The 26,848-nt window shown below is 48.4% G+C and overlaps 2 protein-coding genes across 10 annotated transcripts in view; one reads left to right on the top strand and one right to left on the bottom strand.

The window, feature by feature from the left end:
- Window positions 1-14,264, top strand: part of PFKM (phosphofructokinase, muscle) — a 46,429-nt gene extending 32,165 nt beyond the window's left edge. For all 7 annotated transcript variants that reach the window (XM_061129097.1, XM_061129105.1, XM_061129092.1 and 4 more), the window contains 20 exons: window positions 680-757; window positions 2,365-2,554; window positions 2,776-2,941; window positions 3,654-3,698; window positions 4,124-4,232; window positions 4,347-4,442; window positions 4,673-4,765; window positions 5,309-5,434; window positions 6,544-6,608; window positions 7,171-7,234; window positions 7,972-8,121; window positions 9,189-9,259; window positions 9,588-9,675; window positions 9,765-9,917; window positions 10,400-10,564; window positions 11,501-11,562; window positions 11,792-11,903; window positions 13,200-13,299; window positions 13,379-13,484; window positions 13,726-14,264. In XM_061129097.1, coding sequence (XP_060985080.1) covers window positions 680-757; window positions 2,365-2,554; window positions 2,776-2,941; window positions 3,654-3,698; window positions 4,124-4,232; window positions 4,347-4,442; window positions 4,673-4,765; window positions 5,309-5,434; window positions 6,544-6,608; window positions 7,171-7,234; window positions 7,972-8,121; window positions 9,189-9,259; window positions 9,588-9,675; window positions 9,765-9,917; window positions 10,400-10,564; window positions 11,501-11,562; window positions 11,792-11,903; window positions 13,200-13,299; window positions 13,379-13,484; window positions 13,726-13,870 — 2,184 coding nt within the window. In that variant the 3' untranslated portion in view covers window positions 13,871-14,264. The remainder of the gene's footprint in view (window positions 1-679; window positions 758-2,364; window positions 2,555-2,775; window positions 2,942-3,653; window positions 3,699-4,123; window positions 4,233-4,346; window positions 4,443-4,672; window positions 4,766-5,308; window positions 5,435-6,543; window positions 6,609-7,170; window positions 7,235-7,971; window positions 8,122-9,188; window positions 9,260-9,587; window positions 9,676-9,764; window positions 9,918-10,399; window positions 10,565-11,500; window positions 11,563-11,791; window positions 11,904-13,199; window positions 13,300-13,378; window positions 13,485-13,725) is intronic.
- Window positions 14,265-15,387: 1,123 nt separating this feature from the next.
- ASB8 (ankyrin repeat and SOCS box containing 8) lies at window positions 15,388-23,569 on the bottom strand. 3 transcript variants are annotated; one of them, XM_061129150.1, is made up of 4 exons: window positions 23,451-23,569; window positions 20,564-20,727; window positions 19,000-19,104; window positions 15,388-17,190 (listed from the first exon to the last, which is right to left on the bottom strand). In XM_061129150.1, exons 2-4 carry the CDS (start codon window positions 20,690-20,692, stop codon window positions 16,558-16,560), a joined length of 867 nt encoding a protein of 288 aa, XP_060985133.1. In that variant the 5' UTR covers window positions 20,693-20,727; window positions 23,451-23,569; the 3' UTR covers window positions 15,388-16,557. The 3 variants fall into 3 exon arrangements, with proteins under 3 accessions (XP_060985133.1, XP_060985127.1, XP_060985141.1); XM_061129144.1 differs by having other exon boundaries at window positions 20,564-20,723; window positions 23,451-23,560; XM_061129158.1 differs by lacking the exon at window positions 20,564-20,727 and having other exon boundaries at window positions 23,451-23,556.
- Window positions 23,570-26,848: the final 3,279 nt, after the last annotated feature.

Below are 26,848 nucleotides of genomic sequence, written 5' to 3'. Positions count from 1 at the left end.
GACTCCTTCCCACTCCGGGCTCCAGTAATGATGGTGGGGCCCAGGGATCTGCAGACCAGGTCCTCCTGTTGCCTGTTCAATTTAAAGTAAGAAGTAGTTCTGCCTTCCCTTCACCTCCCTCCAAACAGAGAGGGAAGCTGAAGCAACTTAGTATTTCACATCCAGAGTCAGAGCCTCAGGAGGACAAGTCCCACTCTGTTTCTGCAAGGTTCTAACTCCTCCTTGCTTCCCTCCTCTCCTTTTCCTCTCATCCCTTGTCTACTCTTCTTTCCATAAGGTCTGTCTCCCTTTCTTCTCTGAAGTGTTATTGTCTCTTTTCAAGTCACATTTCTCTCCTTTTCTCCTTCTAACATCCCCTTCTTTTTTGCTCCTTTGCTGGTTATCAAAACCATCTGTCATCTAGTTCCCCTGGGAGGAAATGGGATGAGCCATAAATAAGAGAAATCAAGATTAAATGTTAGGAAGGGCATCCTGATGTTTCAAGAATGAGAGAAACTAGAAGAGGGTATTGGAACAACTGATGCCTCCTTCCTTGGACTGTGTTTTTCTCAGAAGCACCCAGGCATCAGTAATGGGAGGTGACATGATTCTCAGAGAACCTCTTCCCAGGGACCCTGTCTTAATCCTGGGGGTTTGGGGAGGCCTGTCAGAGGCTGAATGGATGTAATGTACCCCACAGGGTTATCAAGGCCTGGTGGATGGTGGAGATAACATCCGGGAAGCCACATGGGAGAGTGTCTCGATGATGCTGCAGCTGGTATGTTCCAGAGGGCTCCATCCCCTGTTTGTGCTGTCCTTGTCCCACCCCATTTGGGTGGGGCTCGTGGTTTCCCGAATTCTCTTCCATGTGGCTTAGTAGGAGGGGATTCTATGACCACAGAGGGGCTACATTTACCCTTTACTCTTTGCACTTGAAAACATCACCCTGGTTTCCTGGGGCAGGATGTAGGATTGTGATGTGATCACAGGACGCTTTGTTCTTTATAGAAAGGTCATAGGTAAGACTTGAGGAGCTGGCATGTAATGGGTCCTGCTCTGGGGTCACGGGGAAGGTCAGGCCCTGAAAATAACCTCATCAGGGGCCTGGAGCCAGAGCCAGAAGTAGTGCTGCAGTTTGCCAGTCCTCATGTGATGAAGATGAGATGACCTGAAACCAAACCTTTTAAGGAAGGAAGGAACCGAGATAGCCTTTTAGAGTTTAAAAAAAACCCTGAGAAGATCTTGATTGTATCCACAGCTCCTTTTGCTACTTTCTCTAAGTCATTCTATACCCATTTTCTGATTTACTGAGAAATCTACACATTACATTTGTATCCTCATTCTTTATCTCAATCCCCTAAAAAAATCCATGAGGAGAAATTTAATGAACAGCACTTAGTGAAGATTTTAAACAGACAATGGCACCTCCATAAAGCAGTCTGAGAATGAGCCAAAATTCTGCATCAATACCCATGAAGGCATGGATGCCTGGAGTTCATATCATTTGTGAAAACCCTCGGTGTGCTGTCCTCTGTTGTGGTGTCTGCAGGCTCCTGGGAGTTTAGGGCTTTCCCTACTCAGAGCTGTTTTTTCTGTGAACGCCTGGGTCTTGTGGGTCCTCCCACTGGCACACAGATCTGCAGGCGCAAAGGGGAAAGGACTGGCAGTGCTTGGCCCCTGCTGAAGTCACTGCTGCTGCTTCATACATGTCTAAGATGAGAAAGATGGAGGTCATTTAGAAGCCTACAGATATGTGTGTATTCCCTAGGTCTCTTTGGGACAGTCACCATGACATAGCCTTCAGTGGCATGGGTCCATCTTAACCATCTTCCAAGAGGTGTAGCAGAACGTGGGAATGACCCCGCAATGCCTCAGCCAGCACCATCCCACCTTCCTTTAGAAGGGACCAGTGGGGAAAAAAAATCTCAGTGAACTACAAGGAGGTGAAAAACAGGGAAAGTTCCATGTAGGCTCATGCAAATCAAGCTGAAAATCAAGATAAAGTGAATAACCTTGAATGCAGTCAAAGAAGCTAGCTAGACAAATGAAATAGAAACGTGTTAAAGGCAATTGATACTCATATGTCTTCCACTAATGGCTAAGCTTGTACAATTACATGCCATTAGACAACAGACTTCAACATCAGTATTCGTGACTCTGGAGTTTGAAACTCATGTGAATTTCATTAACCCTTTTCATGAAGAATAAAACTTTTAAACCACACACACACACACACACGAAGGGGCCAATGACTCTTCAGGATGTCAGGGAACTTCCTGAAGTTCCAGAGAGCCATGTGGTGATGTTGGGATGGGGGAATCCCAGCCTGTTGAGCCCAAATTTGGCCTGTCACCTGGGGAGCTGACTCCCACCTCTTCCCCAAAGGGAGGCACGGTGATTGGAAGTGCCAGGTGCAAGGACTTTCGGGAACGGGAAGGCCGGCTCCGAGCTGCCCACAACCTGGTGAAGCGTGGGATCACCAACCTGTGTGTCATTGGGGGAGATGGCAGCCTCACTGGGGCCGACACCTTCCGCTCTGAGTGGAGTGACTTGTTGAGTGACCTCCAGAAATCAGGTAAGATGCTGCTTCATCAGTGTGGTTTCTGCATGTGTGCACACCACCCTCCTCCTCTCACGGGAGAAAGTTGTTGCCCAGACACAGAGGGCAGTCTTTGCCCTCCTCTTTCTGCCATTGTTGACGATTGCCATGGACTGCAGCCCCTGCCCTCTCCAGCCACCTGCTCCCTGGCATTGGGGACCTCACCCAGGGCCCCCTGCTTTGGTTCCCCTCATCAGGCAAGATCACAGCAGAGGAGGCTACCAAGTCCAGCTACCTGAACATCGTGGGCCTGGTTGGCTCAATTGACAACGACTTCTGTGGCACTGATATGACCATTGGCACCGACTCTGCCCTGCACCGGATCATAGAGATTGTAGATGCCATCACTACTACCGCTCAGAGGTGAGGGCCCAAGAGGAAGTGGCATGGGAGGATGGAGCTGCAACAGATCAGTTGGCTGAGAACTAGAAAAGATGAAAGTGCTTGAGCTGTGGTACTATTGTGATCAGTTTTCTGGGGACTAGAACACTGTTTTTAACTAAGAATTATCCCTGGAGCACTTAATTTTACTGCTCCGTAAATAGCGTAAGACTCGCCTCTGGCCACTCTCTACCCACACGTGCTGCTCTGTGGGCTTTAACACCAGTGGGGTCTCCTAAATGACTTAAGACAATTCCAGGGCCCCTCAAACCTTTCCAGCCATATCACAGAGATCGTAGAGGCCATCGTGCCACAGGTCAGATGGGAGGGACTCAGGGGAGGCAGTGCAGGAGAATGGGGGTACAGAGGGGTGGCAGTCTCCCAAGGGTGATCCTGGAGGATTCCAGGTCATCGAGTCCTCTCTCCACTTCTTTTCCCCTTGCTCCTTCCCTTCCTGGGTCCCTCCTTCCCAGACACAGTGCCTCAGTATTGACACCGTTTCTGCAGTGCTTTCTCAGGCCTGGGGAGGACACCCTGTGGCTGAAGCAATTCCCCCGGGTCTTCCGGGCCTCTCAGAAGGCCCACAGCATAAACATACACCATAGATAGGTTCCTGGGCCTTGATGTGGGTGGGGTCCTGCAGGTCTGGCCATAGGAACATTTGGACTGTGTAAGCCCTTTGTCTCTCTTGCAGCCACCAGAGGACCTTTGTGTTGGAGGTGATGGGCCGGCACTGTGGGTAAGACTGCCCCAACCATCTTAACTCGCTTATTCCATGTACAAGCAATAGCCCTTTCCTCTTCTCCGGAGACCTGCGGGGCAGATCAGGAGGCCTACACATTTCTCTCGGTGTGGCCACCTTTCCTCATCCCCACCCACCTCCCTTACACACCCACATGTGCACATGTGCATGCAGTGTGAAAGAGCAGACAGTGCTCTGAGACTGGGAGCCACTGAGGCAGGTGAGTGTGAATAGAAGGGCCTCTTGAGGGACAGAACCTTGCTGAGCAGCTGTCTCGGTGGGGCTCCTGCCATCACCCCAAGAGTGAAACAGGAGTTCCGCAGACCTTTCACCCCCAATGGGACTAGGTGGCCTTGTCGGGAACGGGGGAGGCTGGCTGTGATCTGTGGCTCCGGCCGTGACACTACTGGCTCTCATCTCAGATACCTGGCCCTTGTCACTTCCCTCTCCTGTGGGGCCGACTGGGTCTTTATTCCTGAGTGTCCACCAGATGACGACTGGGAGGAACACCTTTGTCGCCGGCTCAGCGAGGTACTGGCACTTCGTCTTGCGCTTCAAAAGTCCCCTTGCCCTGGTCCGCTGCTGATGGCTTTCCTGTCCATCAGTTTCATGACGCTGACCATTTTGCCCTTTGTTCTCAACCAGACAAGGAACCGTGGTTCTCGTCTTAACATCATCATCGTAGCTGAGGGTGCGATTGACAAGAATGGGAAATCAATCTCCTCTGAAGACATCAAAAACGTTAGTATGGATGGAGCCAGAGGGGCCGTGACACCTTACCAGCCCCGGGCCCATTCCCCAGTACTTTCTGAGTCTCCCCTTAGTTCTTGTGCACATCTCTCCCTAGGTGTCTGGCCCCCCTGGTTTCCTCCCACACAGGAATCATTATAAGATAAGAGGCTGAGTCATCCTTGTTTTATCTGGGTCCCTGCTTGATTCCTCTCCTCGACTCTGTCTCTCTGTCCCTTCAGCTGGTGGTTAAGCGTCTGGGATATGACACCCGGGTCACCGTCTTGGGGCACGTGCAGCGGGGTGGGACGCCGTCGGCCTTTGACAGAATCCTGGTAAGTCATGGGGCTCTGTGGAACCCTCAATTTGCCGTCCATCCCCAGCACAGGGGCTTCAACCATTGCTCACGCCGCTCTTCTCACCAGCCTCTGGACTGCAGTGGGCCTTGACTCATTGCCATATGCTCAAGAGTTCTCTTTTGTTGCAAAAAATGATGGGAGACCTATGCTTCACTAGGGTCGAATATCTTACAGCATGAGTGAAAGATTAAGATCTAACCTTAGACACTCAGTTTGTACCCCCTATCCTACTTTCATCAAGAAGGGAATCTTACTCAGCCCCAGTAATCCTCTTGATAACTGTAGTGGATATGGTTCCCTGGAACCAGGAAGAATCCTTGGGGGCTCTTCTGGCAAAAGGAGGAAGCATCATCAGGCTTTAGATGAAATGTGGGTCAGAAGGTAAAGCCCAGTGAGTTCTTGGCTGTAGTCCTTAAATGTGGAACTCAGCTCGTGATTTGGAAAGGGCCTTGAATGCCCGGGTCCTCCAGGCCGAGACTAGATGGGAGGCTTGGACCAGAGTGGCTTTGCTTCCTGCAGGGCAGCAGGATGGGTGTGGAAGCAGTCATGGCGCTTTTGGAGGGGACCCCAGATACCCCAGCCTGTGTGGTGAGCCTCTCTGGTAACCAGGCCGTGCGCCTGCCCCTCATGGAGTGTGTCCAGGTGGTGAGTACTGACCCCGATGCACCTTCCTACTAGCCCCCAGCCCCTGTCCGTGGGAGATCTGATTGGGAGAGAGAGCAGCTTCCGGGGCTGCCAAGGTGGGTGCAGGTAGGGAGGCTGTGTGCCACAGGAAGGAACATGAGGGGAAGGCACTCGGGATGCTCTATGCAGGAGCTGTCCCCTCTCCAAGCCTCAGTTTCCCCATCTGACAGATGTTCCTAAAGAAGATGCAGGCCGCTACATCCTACCTAATGAGACCCAATATCTCCTAATATCCAACCTCAGGAGACATGCAATCTCTCTCCAAACCTTATTAAAAGCAGTGGAATATTATCAAGGTCTGGCTGGATAGCTCATCCCTCACTCTGATTTCTCCCTTGAACCATCCCGAGGTTACTGATAAGTATTCACCTTGAGCGTGAGTGTAAGGATTGGAGAGAAGATGTGTGAGTGGTCTGGAAGATGCTGAGCGCTCAGGAAATATGGCTCTAATTATAGAGGAATCGCTCCTTTGATACCACAGAGCAGATGCAGTGGCTGGGAGCTGAGGTGTCAGGTTGCCTCTCAGGCCTGGCTCCCCAGCTCCTGGATGCTTCTCTCTGAGACTCAGGAGTCCTAATGACCTACAGGCCAGACAAGCTCCAGCCTTGCCTGGAACCGTATCTCTGAAAGCCCCCCAGCTAAAGCACTGGTTCACAGAGGAGAAAGCAGTGGTTGGGAAGCATGGGGCAGGATCAGACTTTCTTGCTACATGGTCACCTGCAGATGACCAGTCTTAATTTTCTTATTAGCTCAGAGGCCACCGTGAGGCTGGAGCCCTGGGTGTAGAATGGAGAGAGATGCTGTGTTATTTGTGTGTGCTCTGCCATCCTGCACATCTTCTAGTAAATAGAGCATAGCTTTAGCCCGTTTCTTCTGCTGCTCATTACTCAGAAAATTAAGGAAAAACACAGACACTTCTCCTTCTGTAAAAGTCTGTCCGGGGGGTGGGTACTGGATGGGCAGGGTCCAGTCACAAGCCCAGAGCCGGGCAGAGTCTCAGTGTGGGATGGGAACCCAGCTGTGTGTGGAACCCTGCCCTGATTCTGACTGTTGCCCTTCTCCTCCCTCAGACCAAGGACGTGACCAGGGCCATGCAGGAGAGGAAATTTGATGAAGCCATGAAGCTGAGGGGCCGGTGAGGAAATGACCAGGAGTTCGCTAGCCACAAAAATCAGACGTCAGAATGAAGCCAAAAATCGATGTAGCACAGACCCAAAAAGGGAGCTTCTGTTTTCTTCTTTTATTGCTGTGCAATCGTTTCTTCCCTAGAGAACTAATTATGAGATGGCCGGGAGGCTTGGTTCACCCCCGGATTCTTTCCCTGGCCTTAGCTTTTCACAGCTTGTTATTCCTGTATGTGGGCCCAGCTAGAACATGAGAGTCTCTAGGCAAGGTGGGGGGGTGCGTGGTGCTCAGGGGTGTTTGGTGAGTTTATGGCCTCTTTATACCCACCTGCTTCCCACCCCACCAATCCCTGCTCAGGCTCCACTCATGTCCTTGGAGGCTTGCCCCGTGGAACTTCAAGCGGGTTTATACCCACCCGCACCCGGCCCCCAATCCCTGCTCAGGCTCCACATCTGTCCTTGGAGGCTTGCCCTGTGGACCTTCACCCTGGGAACAGAACTTTAGACCAGATCCCCTTGGCTGCTGGCCTTGGGGAATGGCCTGAAAACACCGCGCTCTCTCTCCTTTTTTAGGAGCTTCATGAACAACTGGGAGGTATACAAGCTTCTGGCTCACGTCAGACCGCCAGTGTCTAAGGTACTGGCATGCTGCTGTCTCCCCTTGGCCGTCTCTCTCACTGATCCTCCCATTGGGAAGTGCTCCCCTCAATCCACGCAGCCTTCAGCCTTGCTGACTTCTTTGCCCACCTTTGTCTTCAGTGGGGAGACCTGGACACCAAGAAGTTAATTTTCTCTCACCCCAGATACAAGCCTATGTTCTTAGTGTGCCCTGGATGTCTTGAACTCAAGACCCACATCCACTTCAGGGCTGACAAGATAGCATGCAAGGAAGGGGAAAGAAGCTCATGTGTTATTTCTCTGGGCAAATCTGTAATAATCACATCTAAGTATATTTGAGCCATCTCTTCCATTGGTGTAGTGGTTCTTAATATCTTATCTACACTAGCGTGATCTGGGTTGCTTATTAAACATGCATATTCCCTCCCTCCGAGGGAGATCAGATCAGGGGTGGGGCCAGGAATATGCAGGTTTAATAAGCTCCCTGGGTGAATCTGATATAGCAGGTGGTCCAAGGATCCTACTTTGAGCAACACTACTCTGGAGGGTCTCATATTCATTGTGCAGTGATGTCTGGGATCAGGGACTGCAGCTTTACTGATCTGTGGTGAAGACTTCTGCTTCCCTGCAGTGGGCGAGAGGGCAGACTGTGCTGGCATTCCCTGGGCAAGGGATGTGCCATCAGAACCGTGACGGACTCAGAGGCCAGCTCCCCTCACTGACCTGCTCTCTCTCCCTCTCCACTTCCTTCCGTAGAGTGGCTCCTACACGGTGGCCGTGATGAACGTGGGAGCGCCGGCCGCAGGCATGAATGCCGCCGTCCGCTCCACTGTGAGGATCGGCCTCATCCAGGGCAACCGGGTGCTGGTGGTGCACGACGGCTTCGAGGGCCTGGCCAAGGGGCAGGTAGGAGGGCGCTGCCGCCGGACAAGGAGCGGTTGTGCAGAGGAGGCGTGCAGCCGCCGACCTGGCTGTTCTGTCATGTTCCCCTGTCCCTCACAACCTTTTTCTTGAGGTTCAAGCAGAAGCAGATACAGCAGTCCCCCCTTTTCTGCAGGGGACACATCCCCAGTGGATACCAAAACTGCGATAGCGCCAAACCCAATGTGTAGTTGATCCTTGAACAACTTGGATTTCAACTGTGTGGGCCCACGTATATGCAGAATTTTTTTTTTTTTTTAATTTGGCTGTGATCTTCCTTGATCTTCCTTGATCTTAGTTCCCCATCCAGGGATTGAATCTGGGCCCATGACAGTGAAGGCGCTAAGTCCTAACTGGACCTCTAGGCAACTCCTCAGAACTTTTCAATAGCAAGCCCTGTGGTACTTTATGATCTGGGATTGGTTGAACCCATGGATTCAGAGCAGTGGACATGAGAGCCGACTGTAAATTTACATGTGCATTTTTGACTCTGCAGAGGGTGGGCACCCCTAGCCACATGTGTTCAGGGGTCAGCTGTGTACTACATGTTTCTCCTATACTGACAGGCAGGTAGCGTATACAGCGTGGGTGCACTGGACAAAGGGATGAGTCACGTCTCAGGTGGGATGAAGCAGAATGGTGCAAAATTTCATCACGCTACTCAGAACACACAATTTAAAATTTAGGAACTGTTTATTTCCGGAATTTTCCACTCAGTATTTTTGGGCCAAGGTTGACGATGGGTAACTGAGAGCTTGGAAAGTGGGATCGCAGATAAAAGGGGGAGCTGCTGTATTTAATTTTAGGGCAGTGGGAAGAGGCAGGAGGCACTGAAATGAGCCCTTTGCAAACAACGTGTCTGATATAATTCTCTATCCCAGAGTTCAGCACAGGGCCCGGTGTAAGATTTGTGAGGGAGCCATAAGGGTGGAGGATGTTCAGTGAAGGGGGAGGAGCCGGTGGTGCCTGGCACAGCTCTGCCAAGGGGATGGGCTCAGGGCTGAGCAGTGGTGTCAGACCATGATGCAGACCTGTGTGACCTCTCCCTGCAGATCGAGGAAGCTGGATGGAGCTACGTTGGGGGCTGGACTGGCCAAGGTGGTTCTAAACTTGGGACTAAAAGGTGAGTGGCATTCCAGGATTACCTCCACCTAGTCACCCTAAAGGCAGCCCTTGCACGTGGGCGTCAGTTCATTTGGTTTAGGATCGCTGAGACCAGTGCTCTTGTCTGGGTCCTCAGAGGGCAGACGTGTCCATCTAGACATCCGTTAGCAGCTCTGGCATCTCAGAGCCCCAGCGTGTGTCCCTGGACCGGGCGAGAAGTGGGGTAGGAAGGGGGCACAAGTTAAGAAATTATAAACACAGTGCCTTCTAACTCTCGCTTTTCTCTCCCTTGATTTTGCTGTCTCTTCCCCCAATTCTTTTCCCCTCCCCTCACCCCAATCAACTAGGACTCTACCCAAGAAGAGCTTCGAGCAGATCTGTGCCAACATCACTAAGTTTAATATTCAGGGCCTTGTCATTATCGGGGGCTTTGAGGTGAGTGTTCCTGCCATTTCTTCCTCTCCTCCTGCCCCCACCCCCGCCTTCTCCCCCTCATTCCTGCCCCCGCGGCTTTGTCTTCTCAGGCTTACACGGGGGGCCTGGAGCTGATGGAGGGCAGGAAGCAGTATGATGAGCTCTGCATCCCCTTCGTGGTCATCCCTGCCACGGTCTCCAACAACGTGCCCGGCTCGGACTTCAGCGTGGGGGCTGACACTGCCCTCAACACCATCTGCATGGTGAGGGTCCCTGCGGCTTCCCAGCCCCTGGCTGGGGCTCCAGTCCTTGGACCGAGTCTGGGCTAGGAAGTGAGCCACTTAATTTGTACCAGCCAAGTGGCAGTGTGAGGAGAATACTTCTCAAGCTCTGCATTTGCCCACACTGAGCTTAGCATGTTGTGTCCATCCTCCTCGCTGTGAGTCCTCTAGCCTAGAGATGCATCTGTACTCCGCACACCAAGTGGTTTCTCCTTTCTGAGGCCCTACGTCCTAGCTCCCCTAGCCCAAGCACAGAAGGGTAGGAACGGCTTCCTTCTGGGGGAGGCAGTCCGCACTGCACTTGCCAGACATGCCCGCCATCCTTGTTGGCGAGAACTGGAGGGGGCGCTGGGGCCCTGCTGGCCTGGGGGGACATTGCTGCAGAGTCGGGTGATGGTGGGGCCAGAGAAGTGACAAGAGTCACATCCCTGACCCTGTCTTTCTCTGACGTGTTGTCTTTGCAGACGTGTGACCGCATCAAGCAGTCAGCGGCAGGCACCAAGCGCCGTGTGTTTATCATTGAAACGATGGGCGGCTACTGTGGCTACCTGGCCACCATGGCAGGCCTGGCAGCCGGGGCTGATGCTGCGTATATTTTTGAGGAGCCCTTCACCATTCGAGACCTGCAGGTAGACGGCTACCCAGAGCTTGTTAGGAGGCTCTCCCCTGCCCCATTGGTTCCCCCATCCCCATGGCGACCTAAGCTGTGAGAGCTCAAGGCAAGGACAGAGCTGATGGTCTGTGGAGTCCTAGGAAGAGCACTGGGCACGTGCTGTGGCGTGACATTCTGTATGTGGTGCCGCTCCTGTTGGAACATTCGTTTGAAGGGTGGCTGCAGCTAAGCCCTTTATGTGCCTTTTTGCATTTTATTTTCACAACAGCCATGCATGGGAGGGATTATCTCCATATTACAGATGAGCAAGGTTCAGTGAGGTTATTAAACTTCTAAACTTTGAGCAGGTGGTTTAACTGATTGAAAAAGTCATGTCCCCCCTACTTCAGATTTTCCTTGCTACCAAACGGACCCCTGACTCCATTTTTGAGGGGATTCCCTTATGATCCTCATTTCTAAGGTCTTCGTTCACTGGAGCCACAGAGAGGAGGGTGGCAGGCTGCGGGAACTCACTACTCCAAGGGCCCAGCCGTCAGTGGAGGGTGACCCTCTCCCTCCTTCACACCCGGCTCAAAGCCTAGATGGGGTGTTTTCTCCGCAGCGAGGCACTGCTGTACACAAACGCCACCCGTTTAGAGACCGACACCACGAGCAGGGGTGGCTCTCTGAGGGCCGAAGAGCCGAAACCCCTAGAAAGGGAGATCGGGAGGGGGTGGGAAGCGGCTTCAAACTGACAGTTCCCACACTGTCTCTAGCGTTCCCTCTGCCTACTCTGCCCATTTCAGCCAGGTCTTCACTTATCTGTCTGCACTGACCTTCTTAAAGGGATTAGGTGCCGGTCAGCCCTGAGTTGTCCGCAGCCCGCCCTCCTCATGTCCCTCTCCCTCCGCTAGAGGCCTGCTCAGCCGTGTCCATGCTCAGCTGGGTTTAGGATTTTCCGTTTCATTTTCAGATGAATGTGGAACATCTGGTACAAAAGATGAAAACAATTGTGAAGAGGGGCCTGGTGTTAAGGTACCTCATCCCCGGTTTGCTCCTGAGTGAAGAGGAGCAGTAGTCAGGCTTCAGTCCTGGTCAGACTGCACCCCTGGCTGGCACACCCTGCGGAGTCTGTGGATACGGAGCAGGAGAGCCCGAGCCACGGGAGGAGATGGAACTGGGAGGGGCAGAGCCCACAGAGCTTGGAGAAGGCCGGGGGAGGGAGGGGGCCGGCGCCCGGCTCAGGCTTCCATCTCTCCTGCAGGAACGAGAAGTGCAATGAGAACTACACCACTGACTTCATCTTCAACCTGTACTCCGAGGAGGGGAAGGGCATCTTTGACAGCAGGAAGAACGTGCTGGGCCACATGCAGCAGGTGGGGCAGACACACCGTGCGGCCATAGAAAACCCCCACCCAGCAGCCAGTCTCCCTCTGGCCTCCCACCTGCTGGAGGCTGTCGAGGCCGCCCCAGCATGGGCCTGCAGGCTCTGCAGTCACAGAATCACAAGTCTACCTTGGAATGGCCTGAGAGATTCTGTGGTTCATCCTCTTTATTTAGGGCAGAGTTTCTCTACCTTGGCACTCTTGCCATTTTGAGATGGAAAATTCTTTGTGGTTGTTTTGCGTGTTGTAGGATGGCTTAGCAACACCCCCGGACTCTACTCACTAGATGCCCTCACTAGTAGCGTGCCCTCCCCGCTTGTGTGATTGAAAAAAAGTCTCTAGACATTACCAAATGTCCCCTGGGGGGCCAGGTCATCTCCAGTTGAGAACCACTGCTTCAGATGAAGAAAATGAGGCTCAGAGAGGAGAAGTAATTTTCCCAGGGCCACTAATCAGACTTGAGTGAGGCCAAAATGAGCTGGCCCAGTCTTTCCCCACACACCACGCTGCCTTCGTGGGCACCCTGTGAGATGAGTGTGGGCGCCTTGCCAGGGTTGGGCTCTGTCTCCACTCACTAGGGTTTCCAGGGGAAAGGAATCTGCATCCAAGGCAGGCCTGCCTCACAGATGCTGCTAGTGGTCTGAGACCTGCCCCATCCCAAACCTTCCCCACTGATGCTGCTTAAGTGTTGACCTTTGACCTTTCTGTACCCACAGCTGAATTCACATTATCTCAGTTTGAATGGGCTTATCAGCTCCTGAAGGAATGGGGTACTATTGGATAAAGTATGAAGACCTCTTTTCTGTTTTTCATTCCTTCCCATTTTCCCACTTACTTTTGCTTTTATCAGAGAAACTGCATCATGTTTTATATTATTCTGAGGTGCTACCAGGGCACACAAATTAGGTAACAAGGAATACTTGTTCATCGATAGTGACTGACAAAAGTTGCTAGGCTAGTGAAGGGCAGGGAGCTGACCGAGAGGCCAGTAAGATTAGGAGTAAGTGAACAGGGTCATGCAGCCATGGAGCTAGAAGAGGCAACTGGGAGACCAGGCATTCCCTCGTACTAATTACTCCTAGAGCTGATAAACTGCCAGACGTGCCAGCCCAGCACACCCTGGTTCCCTGCCCGGTTTCAGAATTTCCTTTCATAGTTAGATTTCTGGATTCCTGTTTCTGGTTATAAACCTGAGACCCATCCTTTCATTTTTCTCTGTGTATTAGCGTGTCTTTGCCACTTCATTAAGAGTCCTGCCCCTTGTAATTTTTATCACTCTTTTGCCAGGGTGGGAGCCCAACTCCATTCGACAGAAATTTTGCCACTAAGATGGGTGCAAAGGCTATGAACTGGATGTCAGGGAAAATCAAAGAGAGTTACCGTAACGGTAGGTGGGGTAAGAGGGTGAGCCGCTTTCTTAGAGGCCGGTTCCCAGCATAGAAGCTGACTGACTATCCCTGTTGCAGGGAGGATCTTTGCCAATACCCCAGACTCGGGCTGTGTTCTGGGGATGCGTAAGAGGGCCCTGGTCTTCCAACCAGTGACTGAGTTGAAGGAACAGACGGATTTTGAGTGAGTACATCTGCTTCCTGAGGTGGGTCCCTCCCCAGTAGTTGCTGAGATCTACTCTTCCCAGGCTGTTCACGTCTTCAGTCCTTTTTTCTTAGGATTAACACCTGTAGTCATACCTACTTCAGATCTGATGCTCAGGTCCCAAATTCAGCCTCTGCTGCTCCCCTTCTTCCCATAGCCTCGGATAGAAGTTGATTGGGGTGCTGAAGATTAAATCATCATCTACCTTGTTCCTCTGTAGGCACCGCATCCCCAAGGAACAGTGGTGGCTGAAGCTGAGGCCTATCCTTAAGATCCTCGCCAAGTACGAGATTGACTTGGATACCTCAGAGCATGCCCACCTGGAGCACATCACTCGGAAGCGGTCCGGAGAAGCTACCGTCTAAGCCTCTCTGCAGAGAGAGGAACGGATTGTCTGGTCATGGTCAGCTCACCCCAGCAGATCCAAGTCTGTGTATTCTCACGTGTTTCAGCTCATTTTCCATTAGGTTTCCTTTTATTCTGTAACTGCAGCCATCGCAGCTCTAGCCAGGGAGCTGGGGCAGGGGCCCTAAGTAGATGCTCCCTGTATGTAGAATTTCTCCTGAATTCGATCCCAGCTTCCCATGTCACACAAGGCTGGATTCCTCTAGTACTACTGCTCGATTTCAGTTACTCGGTTAGAATTTTCCTAAAAATAAGCTTTATTTATTTCTTTGTGATAACAAAGTCATGGTTCCTCTACAACTATTGACAGCGACACACCATAACTACACTAATAAATGCCAAGTGGTCACTGTGCTTTGGATTCTCCTCTTATCATCTTCACAAGTGCATTCCTGTCAGCCCCAAGCAACGGACTCTGCCCAGATGGACACCCGGGAAAAGGCAGCCCATGTGCTAACCCTGTGTACTTCTGTTCTTGGGCTCTCTTGACTCTGTACGCAGGGTGCCAGAACACAGGACACCATCCTCGCCCTCATCCCACAAGCGGTCCCTCCTGCATCCTCTGTAGCCAAGGGCACTCCCATCTTCCCTAAGCATAAAGTTATGTTTTACCTCTTCATCATACACCCATTACCCAACTTTGCTTTTTTTCCAGCCATTCACTAATCTCTACTCTGACAATCCAGGGTTCTTCCTTCTCAACTTTCCCCTCTGTGCTCCTTCCTGGATGAAAGCCAGACTCCATCCCGGTGGGGTGACATGTACATTTTGAATGCCTGGAAAACAGAGACATTCAATTCTGGACCTAGTTTGGTGGGTTGGTTGAAATACTGCTTTGGAAAACCATGAGTTCTCGTTCAGCTCAGTCTGTTTTCTGTTCTACGCTTCCTCATTAGCAAGTGCCCATGTAATACAGTTGGTCCTCAGGACTGGGTCTACATACTGTGCCCTGAGCTGCTGCCCTGTCAATGAGAGGTTTGAGATTAGTCTCCAAGAATCAGATCCTGGCTCTTGGCACAAGCATACATATCTCTCCCACTAACACAGCTTCCTCACTTGCTTGTTGAAGCAGGAAGGAGGTTTAGGGTTTTTCAAGGAACAGAGGAAAGGACTATCTAGTACTTCACTTTTGCTGGCTGTCCAAAGTATAACTGCTACCCCCTAGAAACAGTTCTAAAAAATGACTGAGAAGTCTTGTCAGAGTCCAACATTAATTAAAGCAGCCAAATGTTCTCTGTACAGTTCTTTAAGGGGAACAGAAATTAATAAATATCAAGCACCATTATCGGTGATTCTTCAAAACAGCTCATACAGGTGGTGTGACAGCCTCAGAGATGAGGACACTGGGGCTCAGGGCGATAATGTAGAGAAAAGTAGGAAGAGCAGAAATTTCCAAACTTGCTTTTAGACCTTTTTATTTCCTTTTTTTTCCTTACGTGAGCAAAAAACACCAATAACAAAAGGACAAAAGCAGACATACTTTTTCAAATTAGCTGTGTCAGCAGATTCTGTTCATTTTTTATTTATAGTTCCCAATCAGTTAAAAAAAAAAAGTCTTTCACATTGCATAAGGTCATCTAGAATCAACAACTTGATCTAGCTTAGGAACATGAAGAGGAAGAGTACTTAGACTAAGTGTTGTTCACTAAAACAGATCTCTTTTGGGTAGGTGGGTCATCTCAGAGAAAGCTCTTATAAGTGCTCTTCCCCCACTCCCCAACTCCACCCACACCACCAATGTCTTTTCGTGTAGATCAGTAAAAAGCAAAGTTTCCAAAACAACTGAAAACAAACTCCAAACTCTTAGCAGAGTGAATGAAAGACCCATGAGAAAAGGCAGCCCAGCTCATGTCCTCCCCTGCTACAGCAGACACCTCCCTCAATGGTGGGTGCAGGAAGAGCCTGCCAAGCCCACTAGCACAAACTGGCTGTTAGGAAGAGAAAACTGCATTCAAAGAAAAGTTCTTAGGACTGCTTAGAACCTCCTATCTCTTCTACTGCATGGAAAGCAGCAAGATAATCTTTCTAAAATAACATTGCTGAACTACTGTAAGCCTTGGGCACACTCATGGAAAAGCAGCAAAAACTCCCTTCCCTTCAGTGGTGAGAAAGAAGGGGCCAGTCCCTTTTGAATGCCCAGGGATGATTCTAGGGACATCCGGCCCAGTTCTGAACCTGTGCACCATCTGAGGTGGTAGTATCTTCATCTTTGGGCGGCAGCTGTTACCTGGAGTTTTCTTAAACTTCTTCGCAGATCAATTAAAATGTTTCTAGAGGGATTCTTCCGAAAGTTAATCATGTTCCCAAAGGCAAACTAAATGCACATGCTATAAATACTCTTCATCTCCCCAGAGAAATACAGTCTCACTGTTGATTTCTTTCCCTAATGAGGGTTGGGGAGACCTCTTTCTTTGCAGGGTGCAATATAAAAGGCCCAGTAAGCAAGAAACAGAAACAAAAGTGAGAGACATTTTTTTGTTTGTTTGCTTGGTTTGGGGAGGGGAGGTGATGTGAAGGTTACTGTTGTGACATGTTGCCTTGAAATATAAACCACCAACAGGAACAACTGCTTTCCCTGTTTTCCAAGACAGACGGTGCTGCAGGGCAAAACCTTATGCAGAGTTGCCGGCCCGAGGTCTCCTCCAGGCTATTCTACAAGCAACAGGTATTCCTTTAGAGAAGCTGGCAGAGGAAGGCCCTTGACGGCATCCGGCAGATACTGGAGTCCCAGGCTCCGGCGCACAGCATAGCGAGAGAGTGTTTTGAGGGTCCCGGGGGCTGAGCACAGAACAGTCAGCTTTTCACACAGCTGCTGGTCTTTGGCTACTTCTCGTGGCATGGTGCCGTTTTTCCTCAATTCAAAGTGTCCGACAGCTCTGTGGAGGAGCTCAAAGCAAGAGTCCTCTTTCTCTGTCCCAAGTCCCCTGACCAGCAGAGCCACCAGGCGGGAGATGGGCGTCTGGCCTTTTAGGTTGATGACTCTGACCTCTGCACCATAATCAAGAAGGATGCTGACGCTCTCAAGATTTCCCTTCATGGCAGCCCAGCTGAGCGGCGTGTCATTGTTGTAATCCAGGGCGTTGACAGAGGCCCCGCTCTCTAGGAGGGCCCGCACACACTCAGCATTGTTCTTAAAGGCTGCCCAGTGAAGTGGGGTGTCTCGGTTACCGTCCAGTGCATTGGGGTTTGCACCATACTCCAACAGGACCTCCACACAAGCCTCATCTTTCTCGGCTGCATAGTGGAGGGCTGTTCGGTTGTAACCATCCAGGGCATTCACCTGTGAAGAGGGAGTGACTATATTACAGTGTATGGACGATGGGCGGGCAAAGAGGCTTGCATGTGCCTATCCACTGTCTTTGCTATGTAATTTTCTGAACATGCAGGTCAACAAGCAATTCCCAGGGAGCTGTGATCAGGATGGAGCTAAGAAGCAAGTAGGAAAACAATAGTCCCCAAACAACCAACACTCTATTATGTCCATTGCTTAGCTGGCCTGCATCATCTAGGGTTTTGCTGCCACATTCTTATTTAATGTTCCCTAGGACCTCTACCACACAGTAAGGGGGAAGAAACAGAAGTCTAAGTCCTTGTAACTACTCTGAAAGACATTTATTGGAAGGCAGCTTGAACATATTGGTCAGAGTAAAGGTTCTGGATTATTCTACGTATCCTGACTCACTCTGTATCCTGTGGCTAATGGCAACCAGACTGAAAAATAATGAAGTCAAGGTTCTGCCCATGTAGCTCTGCTGTGTGTTTTAACCACACAGAGCAGCTCAGAACTATTCATCCAAGTCAGCCCCCTGCAAACATATGTTGTGGGGTCATGAGAGAACCTGGAGGAAAACATGCCGTGGAAAGAGCACAAATCCTCCGATGCTGAAAAGCCGCTGGCTTGCTAAACTCAGCATCTCCTATAATATTTGGAGGCTACAAAGATTTAATTTACATCCTAGGTTTAAATAGCGAATTTTCTCCCCCATAAAATGCACTTAAAAAAAAAACCACCCTTGAAATATTTAACTGAGTTCAATCTTCTATTAGCTAAAAACTGCCCCCTCACCCCGGGGATAGTCTCACTGCTATTAATCACTGGCTTTCACTTCAGGGTCACTCACGAAAGTTACAGGATAGTTCACGACAGGCAGAGAACAGCATGACTGTGTGGAAGTGGGGATGCTGGGGGCTAGAACAGGCTTACCCACCAGCATGTCTGGGGCCTGCATACCTGCTTCATGGCATCTTTGATTCAAATGACTGCCTCAACCTGTGCACCCTGAAGATGCCACGAAAGTTGTCAAAACTGCTACTTTATTTATTTAACAGGCACTTAGTGAGTATAATAATTACTACATGCCAGTGTTCTAAACAGTTTCACCCTTATGAAGAACACACCATTTATCACCCTCATTTTACAGATGGGGAAGCTGATGCAAAGAAAGGTTAAGTAACCTGTTGAAGATCACAAAGCTGGAAGTGACAGAGCTGGAATTCAAATCCATGAAGTCTGGGTCCAGACTCTCTATTCATTCATTATACTATGCTGCTTCTTGCTAATGCCAATAAAAGTTAATCTATTTTTTTTTTTATGTTAAGATACATTAGAAAGAAGATAACAAGATAATGGTAAAACAGAAAAAAATGAATGGGCAGAAAGAGCATAAGTAACTCAATCCCGAGGAAGGGACTGACCCACTGACTTATTTTCCAATAATAGACACGTGAGAAGTGCACGCTGGTGGCAGGTCTCAAGTGGTTTAGATTGAATCAGGGTTGAGGGGACTGAACAGTCAAAAGAGGATTAAGTAGAAATATAAACAACCCCAGAAGGCAGGCAGGGAGATTAAGGGGAGATAAAAACTCCCTCTTCCCAGAGCCATGGTCGGTGTATGAAAGAAAGGCAACGGAGTGAAGTACTTTGGATGATTTACCATTACATTTTGTTTGAATATTGGCCACACTAAAGTTACCTAGAAGGTGGGAGCAAGAAGGTGGGAAGAGAGAGGAGAAGAGACAAAACACTTTAAGGAAGTGTGAAGCCCAAGTTTTAGTGAATCACTGATGTGACAGCATTAAAAAACATTACCTCAGCTCCCTTTTCCAGCAGTAACTCCACACAGTCCGCATCGGACACCATGCAGGCACAGTGCAAGGGCTTCAGCGTGCCGTGGGTACAGTTCACGTCTGCTCCCTGTGGACAAAGGCAACTTCAGCTGGTGTGCTCGGCTACAGCTCACCACACAGGACAAGACTCAGTCAGTGTCGGGGGTGGGGGTGGCGGTGGGGACGGGGTCTAACTCTGACTGTATTGTAAATGTATTACCAGCCCCAGTGCCTATTCCTATTAATTAAATGAAATTACAATGCCAATATCCAAGCCAAGAGAATACACTGAAGATGAATAAAAGGAACTGTCGATGCCTTAGATGAAGTCATTAAGTTTCTCCACAAGCTAGCCTGAAAGATGGCCATGGGGATGGACATCACTAAGGACATAACCTTGTATGTAAAAGTAGTGGAACCTTATTACCAGGCAGGAAAGCTGGAAAAGTCAGGAATGTGTCTTTCTGACAGAAGCCAGAACTGGCATGCTCTTCTTGCCATCTGACAGATGACCGTCACTAACAGTAACGTCTTCTTAATGTTATGTCTTTGTTTATAAACATATATAGCATATACCTATAAACTAAGTGGCCCCTTGGTATCAGCATTCTCTGCCACCTAGCCCCCACTGGTACTTCTGTTTCACATCTGATGAAGGAGCTGGAGACACCATGGTCCGACCAAAGTCACAGAATGACTCAGCAGCAGAGCTGGAATTAGAATGTGACAAAGTTTCTACTGCTGAGTCTTCTGACACCACTTTTGCTGAGAACAAGCTAATGCTGTCTGACTTTTCTTCTCACAGCTGTGCCACACAACTCTGAAGCAGCTACAGAGCTCTAAGCTGTAAATGGGATTCTAGAGTTGTTCAAAAGAATGTACAGAAGTAGCCATCTGGATGCATTCTCTAGAGATAAAAAAAAAATTACCCTGTAACTTCTCTTCAACAGGAATAATATACAGAAAAGCATCAACGCCCTTCCAGGATACTAGCCATTTAACAGAAGTACAGAATGGTACTGGTTAGACAGCAGACAGTTAAAGTGTTTCCGTAAGTCAAAAATTACCATGCATTTTAGGGACTGATAATCTCTATAAAACTGTAAGTGGTAGCTGTAGTTAGGATAGAAGGCCAGTGATATCTCTCCATGTAATTATTATTATAAACTACAAAGGTTTGAAAACCACTAATGCTTTTGCTTGCCACCTTCCTCCCTTAGTACAACATGAGTAGAAGAGTTTGAGCTTGCTGAATCCCACATGCACCATACCCAGACAGAGATTTTACACACAGCACAAAACTAGGGTTATCTAGAACATAATTCCCAAAGAAAAATATCATTTGCACAAAGTGAAAGGCAGAAGGGAAGAGAAGCAAAACATATGTTAATGGTCAAGTGAATACATTTTAGAATATTGTAAAAACTGTAAAAACTCCCTGTCATCTTGTGGTGAGTCAGAGGTGAAAACCTGTAATTCATCAGGATTCCCCAGGAACCTTCCCACCTCACCTCCCAAGGACTCCTGCGTCAGCCCAGCACACTCACCCCTCTGATGAGGTCCTCTACATTGTCGTGTGGGAAGGAGCGAATGGCAGCGATTGTTCGGATTAAGCGCTCTGAGAGAGAGTATTTGCTCTGAATGCTCTGCATAATATACCACATACTGGAACTCATCAAGGCTCCGAGTACGTTCACATGCTCCAAACTGCCTGAAACAAAGATGTTTTAGGCATACACAATACCACTGAGCACACCTGTCCTTAGGGTTAGAGGTTCTCCAAGGCCTTCCCACTACTAAAACCAGATTTCAAAGAGTCAATGACTCATTAATACCATTTTTCCTAATCACAAGAAGGAGAATATGATAGTTGCTGAGGGAGCTGGGTAAACTGGATGGAAGGGTTCTGACCCTGGGAACCCTGGCTCTACTCTCTGACCTCGTCTAGCACAGGACTTCCCCAAAGGCTCCAAGCTGCCCATGGAGCTCTTTCTGGTTTAAAAAAGACCAAGCCAGAAAAGGGATCCCTGGAAAGGCGAAGGATTTCACAAAACGTCTGTTTTCCTGCTCTGAATTAGGTGCTCTTTATTATCAGCACCCCTTTAGGTTACTTGTTACATTTGACCTTGCAGTACAGTTATGGTCATACTGTTTGTCCATCTAAACTGTAATCAATTGGGAGGCAAGGTTCTTGTCTTCTACTTTTTTAGACCATCTCAGGCCAGCCACAGAGTCTCACAGAAAGTAGGTATTTAATAAATACTGGTTGATTGACTAAAGGGTATAGGAGTGATTATTACCTGTGAGAAGAAACAGAACAGATGCATTTATGTTAATGATGACAAGCCATCTGTGAAACAGTTTAAAATGTCTTCAGCAAAGAAAAAAAATGAGAAGTTTTTGAGGTGAAATTCTAAAATAAGAAAGGAACGCCAAAGTATAATTACTCTGGAGTCCTCTATATAAAATTAGGAAAAAAGTTGAAAAGTTCTGACTAATGATATATGTTTGCAGTTGCAGGAAAACAAGCAGATTTAAGAGTGAAAAATTAATTTAAAAATTTAATAGGCCATTTGTGACAACCGAGAAGTAGCCCTGAGTTCTGTGTTGGAAGAAGAAAATAATGCAATATTGGCTCAGACAATAAAGAATCTGCGGGTCTGGAAGATCCCCTGGAGAAGGGAGCGGCAACCCACTCCAGTATTCTTACCTAGAGAATTCCATGGACCTGGTGGGCTACAGTCCATGGAGTCGTAAAGAGACACAATTGAGTGACTAACACAACACAATCAAAACAATACTTAAATTCAACTATGATAAAAAGTTTTGGCTATCTAAGAGCCATATACCAGTTGGGGAACATTTAAGATTACAGCAAAGAAGGCGGATCATTTCTATGAAAAAGCATATATCAAAAACTGTAAAGAAAACATGGTGTGCTCACTAGGTGTAACCATTTAGGAATCCATGATCCTGTCAAACCATAAGCTCCTTGCTGGTAAATACAGCATTATTTTTAATAGTGCCTGGCACACCACAGGTTCTCAATAAATATTTGTTGTGTCAATGTAAAGCTTATTACTTAGGACCCTAGAAAAATTTAAGACTTGCAGTAATTAGACATCTTATGCATATGATGATTACTAAGGGAAAAACACTAAAATTATTTTGGTCATTTCATACTATGTAACTTTTGTGACGGACTCTTCCCTTATACATTATGTAATAATACTATAAGCTCTTCCATCTTGCTACCGGGTAGCCATTTATCTGTCTAAAATATATATAGCATTAATTAATGGAAGTTAAAAATCAATTCATAGGTATCAGTGATTCAAATTAGGATATTCTCCCTACTTTATTAAGAACAAAGCTTATTTATTCTTAATAAATAAGCTTACACACTTGTTTATATGCCTCTCTGATATTTTCCAAATAGCTTAGACTTGGAATACGTTTTAATCTTTGCAACAGCCATGAAACTCCTCAGAGACAAGGGTCTGTATCTTACACTTCTCTGTTGCAAGGAAAAAGGGGAAAAGGTACAGATACATTTTAAGTGAGCAATTCCAAGAACAAACAGAGCATCCAAAGTGGAAGGCTTAGCCCGAAGTGGTTCTGTTAACCATTTCTGGGTCATGATAATCTGAAAAAAAAAAAAAAAAAAAAGAGAAAAAACTAGACCCTTGCAATCGTTTTCGGAGCTCTCTTGGACTCCAGGCTAAGAAATCCTAACTCAGAATACGACCACTAGTCCTCTGCGGCTGCCTCAAAGCTCCTGCTGAAGAGTGAAACTTCGGGGCACATTGACAACATTCACTGTCCGGAAGAATCACGAAATCTAGACTCGACATATAGCCAGGCAGCAGCCTCTGCACGGTTTGACCCTATGTGCCCCCTTTCCTCTGCTGGAGCAGAAAGCTCCCTCTCTCCCATTTTCTTCCACTTCGGATCCGAAGAAAACACCAAAGGGTTTTTCTTAATGCGAAGCTAGCAGCAAAAGAGGGGAGAGGCGACATTTAGCAGCTCTGGTGCTAGGGCGGCCGGGCTTTCGCCCACGGGCTGGGAGGCCTGCGACCCGGCCAGGCGCGCCCCCGCCCCACCGCACCAGCAGAGAGGGCTCGCGGCAGCTAGGTCTAGCCGAGTCTAAGGGGCGGAGGGCGAAGACGTGTGGTGTCACTTTCTGCACGGGCTCCGCAAAGACCACAGCAATCCCAGCAGGTCTCGCGGGGCCGGTACTTAAATGGGGTCAATAAATCTGCCGGGGAGCCCCAAAGGCGAACCAATCCCCGCCCCGATCTCCTTAAGGCCCGGGACGAAATCCCAGCCTCGAGGGCTGGCAGAGCGCGAGCGGGGAGTGGAAGTGTTACTGGGCGTGGTGCCCGAGGTTAGGAAACCTGACTGCAGACATTCCTGCAGCGGGGCGACACTCACCAAACCGTGGGGCTGACCTGGGTGGTGAAAGCGGCTGTCAAGGCGTGACCCGGAAGCAGAAGTTGTCTCCCGAGGGCTGCTCTGTTTACAGGTTGGGCGACTGGGGTGCGCGCCTGCGCACCGACCACCGTCCGAAGGCGGAACGCGCCTGCGCAGACTTGCGAAGCCGCTTCCGCCTAACCGTGGCTTACTCAGTTTACTTTCTAGCACCGGCCAAGGCTTTTGCGCAGGCGCAATGTGGAGCTTTGGGCTGCACCTGCGGGGCTCGGTCCGTGGCGATGATGGGCAAAGAGCTCATCAGCTGCCGGCTGTTGGCCCGAGTCTGGCGGGTGTTGTGCCTACGTGGACCAGGCTTGCAATGAATTTATCCGAATCCTCCGCTGCCTCCCACTGTCCCCATCTGATAATCGGACCTGAACACCCCTTTTCCAGATTATTCCCAAACTCGCGACACTGATTCTGTTGGTTTGGAGACTAAGCTGTTAGTGAGAAGTGTCTTTGGCAAATAAGAGACTAACATCATTTTTCATAAAATGTTGGAACGTATTTATGCTTCTCCGAGCATTGTCCACTCTCTCTCAAAGAAACTGTATTAAAGATAAACAAGCACTCAAGAGGAGTACTAGTCCAAATGTTGAGGGCTGAAAAAACATGTACATGCTTAACATTAACCTTCCCCAACCAGAGATGCTGACACCTCCGAGTGAAGAATTTTCCGTGCAAAACATAAACATTTTGAAGCAAGTGGCACGTAGTGGTCCATGCATAGAGTGAAGCAGCCCACACAGGTTGACTAAGTGCTATATCTAGCCTTCAGCCACTCCCCAAAGCTTGCTCAGAGAAACAGTACTTTACCAGTTGAGAGTGAAGCAGGGCCCAGAAAATTCTGTTTATCGGTGAAGAAATGGCGAACTGGAAAGGTTCAGCGAGGCTTCTGAGTTTCAAACTCAAAAAGAATTTTTCTGGGCTGAAATGTGTCCCCCACCTCCTACCACTCTGCTATGGTGAGATAGTTCAGTTTTTCAAAAGGAGATGAAACCTAGATTTTAAAAATGTGAATTGCAAATGTTGGCAATATTTGTTTTAAAGAAAAATTCTAGAAACAACAGGCAGTGTTCAATTTTCAAGCCACCAATTCCAGACTCTGGGACTAAAGGCTGCTTTGGTCATTGGCATGCCTCATAAGTTGCTTCAGTCCTGTCTGCTCCAGGCAAGAATATTAGAGCGGGTTGCCATGCCCTCCTCCAGGGGATCTTCTCTACCTGGGGATCAAACTGGTGTCTAGGTATGTCTCCTGCATTGCAGGCGGATTCTTTACCAGTTGAGCCACCAGGGAATACTTGGTTATTGGCAACCCTGTGGAAGAGGGGTTTAGGGGTAGCCCTCTGATTGGGGGTGGTGGTGGTTTTGTTGCTATATGGTCTCCAACTCTTGCAACTCCATGGACTGTAGCCTGCCAAGCTCCTCTGTTCATAGGATTTCCCAGGCAAGAATACTGGAGTGGGTTGCCATTTCCTTCTCCACTGATTGGGAGTGAGTCTGGGGAATTGACTTGAAACTGTAGCCAGGTATTAACTACATTGTTTTTAATTCATATGTTTACTTGAGAAAGTTTCAAGGAAATTGAATGAGATTATGTGAAGACCAGAGGAAAACAATACAATGGAAAAGACTAGAATTCTCTTCAAGAAAATTGAAGATACCAAGGAAACATTTCATGCAAAGATGGGTTCGATAAAGGACAGAAATGGGATGGACCTAACAGAAGCAGAAGATATTAAGAAGAGGTGGCAAGAATACACAGAAGAACTATACAAAAAAGATCTTCATGACCCTGATAACCACAATGGTGTGATCACTCACCTAGAGCCAAACACCCTGGAATGCGAAGTCAAGTGGGCCTTAGGAAGCATCACTAAAAACAAAGCTAGTGGAGGTGATGGAATTCCAGTTGAGCTATTGCAAATCCTAAAAGATGATGCTGTTAAAGTGCTTCACTCAATATGCCAGCAAATTTGGAAAATTCAGCAGTGGCCACAGGACTGAAAAAGGTCAGTTTTCTTTCTAATCTCAAAGAAAGGCATTGCCAAAGAATGTTCAAACTACTGCACAATTGCACTCTAGGAAAGTAATGCTCAAAATTCTCCAAGCCCGGCTTTAACAGTATGTGAAGCGCGAACTTCCAGATGTTCAAGCTGGATTTAGAAAAGGCAGAGGAAGCAGAGATCAAATTGCCAACATCCATTGGATCATCGAAAAAGCAAGAGAGTTCCAGAAAAACATCAACTTCTGTTTTATTGACTACGCCAAATCATTTGACTGTGTGGATCACAACAAACTGTGGAAAATTCTTCTAGAGATGGGAATACAAGACCATATTACCTGCCTCCTGAGAAATCTGTATGCAGGTCAAGAAGCAACAGTTAGAACTGGACATGGAACAACAGACTGGTTCCAAATTGGAAAAGGAGTACGCCAAGGCTGTATATTGTCACCCTGCTTATTTAACTTCTTTGCAGAGTACATCATGAGAAATGCTGGACTGGATGAAACACAAGCTGGAGTTAAGATTGCTGGGAGAAATATCAATAATCTCAGATATGCAGATGACACCACCCTATGGCAAGAAAGCAAAGAAGAACTAAAGAGCCTCTTGATGAAAGTGAAAGAGGAGAGTGAAAAAGCTGGCTTAAAACTCAACATTCAAAAAACTAAGATCATGGCATCCAGTCTAATCACTTCATGGCAAATAGATGGGAAAACAATGGAAACAGTGACAGACTTTATTTTCTTGGACTCCAAAATCACTGCAGATGGTGACTGCAGCCATGGAATTAAAAGACGCTTGCTCCTTGGAAGGAAAGTTATGACCAACCTAAACAGCATATTAAAAAGCAGAGACATTACCTTGCTGACAAAGGTCTGTCTAGTCAAAGCTATGGTTTTTCCAGTTGTCATGTATGGATGTGAGAGTTGGACTATAAAGAAAGCTGAGCACCAAAGAATCAGTGCTTTTGAACTGTGGTGTTGGAGAGGACTCTTGAGAGTCCCTTGGACTGCAATGAGATCAAACCAGGCCCTAGGAAGGTTTAGCCTCCAAACACAGGGGCAAGAGATACCTATGTTGGTGCTGACCCAAAATGGGGGAGTTCATTCTGTGAACCTATCCTTCCACCAGCAGGCAATGTCTCAGGAAAAGTCCATCCACCTACAGATACATGTCTTGTTTAAGCTCTTAAACTCCCTTCCCTGTGTCCAGAACTGTGTTGACTGACATGACTATCCCAATGGCGTATTCTACCTTGAACTCCTTTCAGTCCTATTTGGCTGAGGAATTACTGAGGTAAGAAGCAGAGGTGTAATACACTCCATTCCATGATGCTGTGAGCCCAGGCTTG

Source organism: Dama dama, chromosome 3, assembly GCF_033118175.1.
Source record: "Dama dama isolate Ldn47 chromosome 3, ASM3311817v1, whole genome shotgun sequence".
NCBI classification, from domain to species: Eukaryota; Metazoa; Chordata; class Mammalia; order Artiodactyla; family Cervidae; genus Dama; species Dama dama.
The sequence above is the reverse complement of the archived record's forward strand: the minus strand, read 5'-3'. Positions and strand labels throughout refer to the sequence as shown.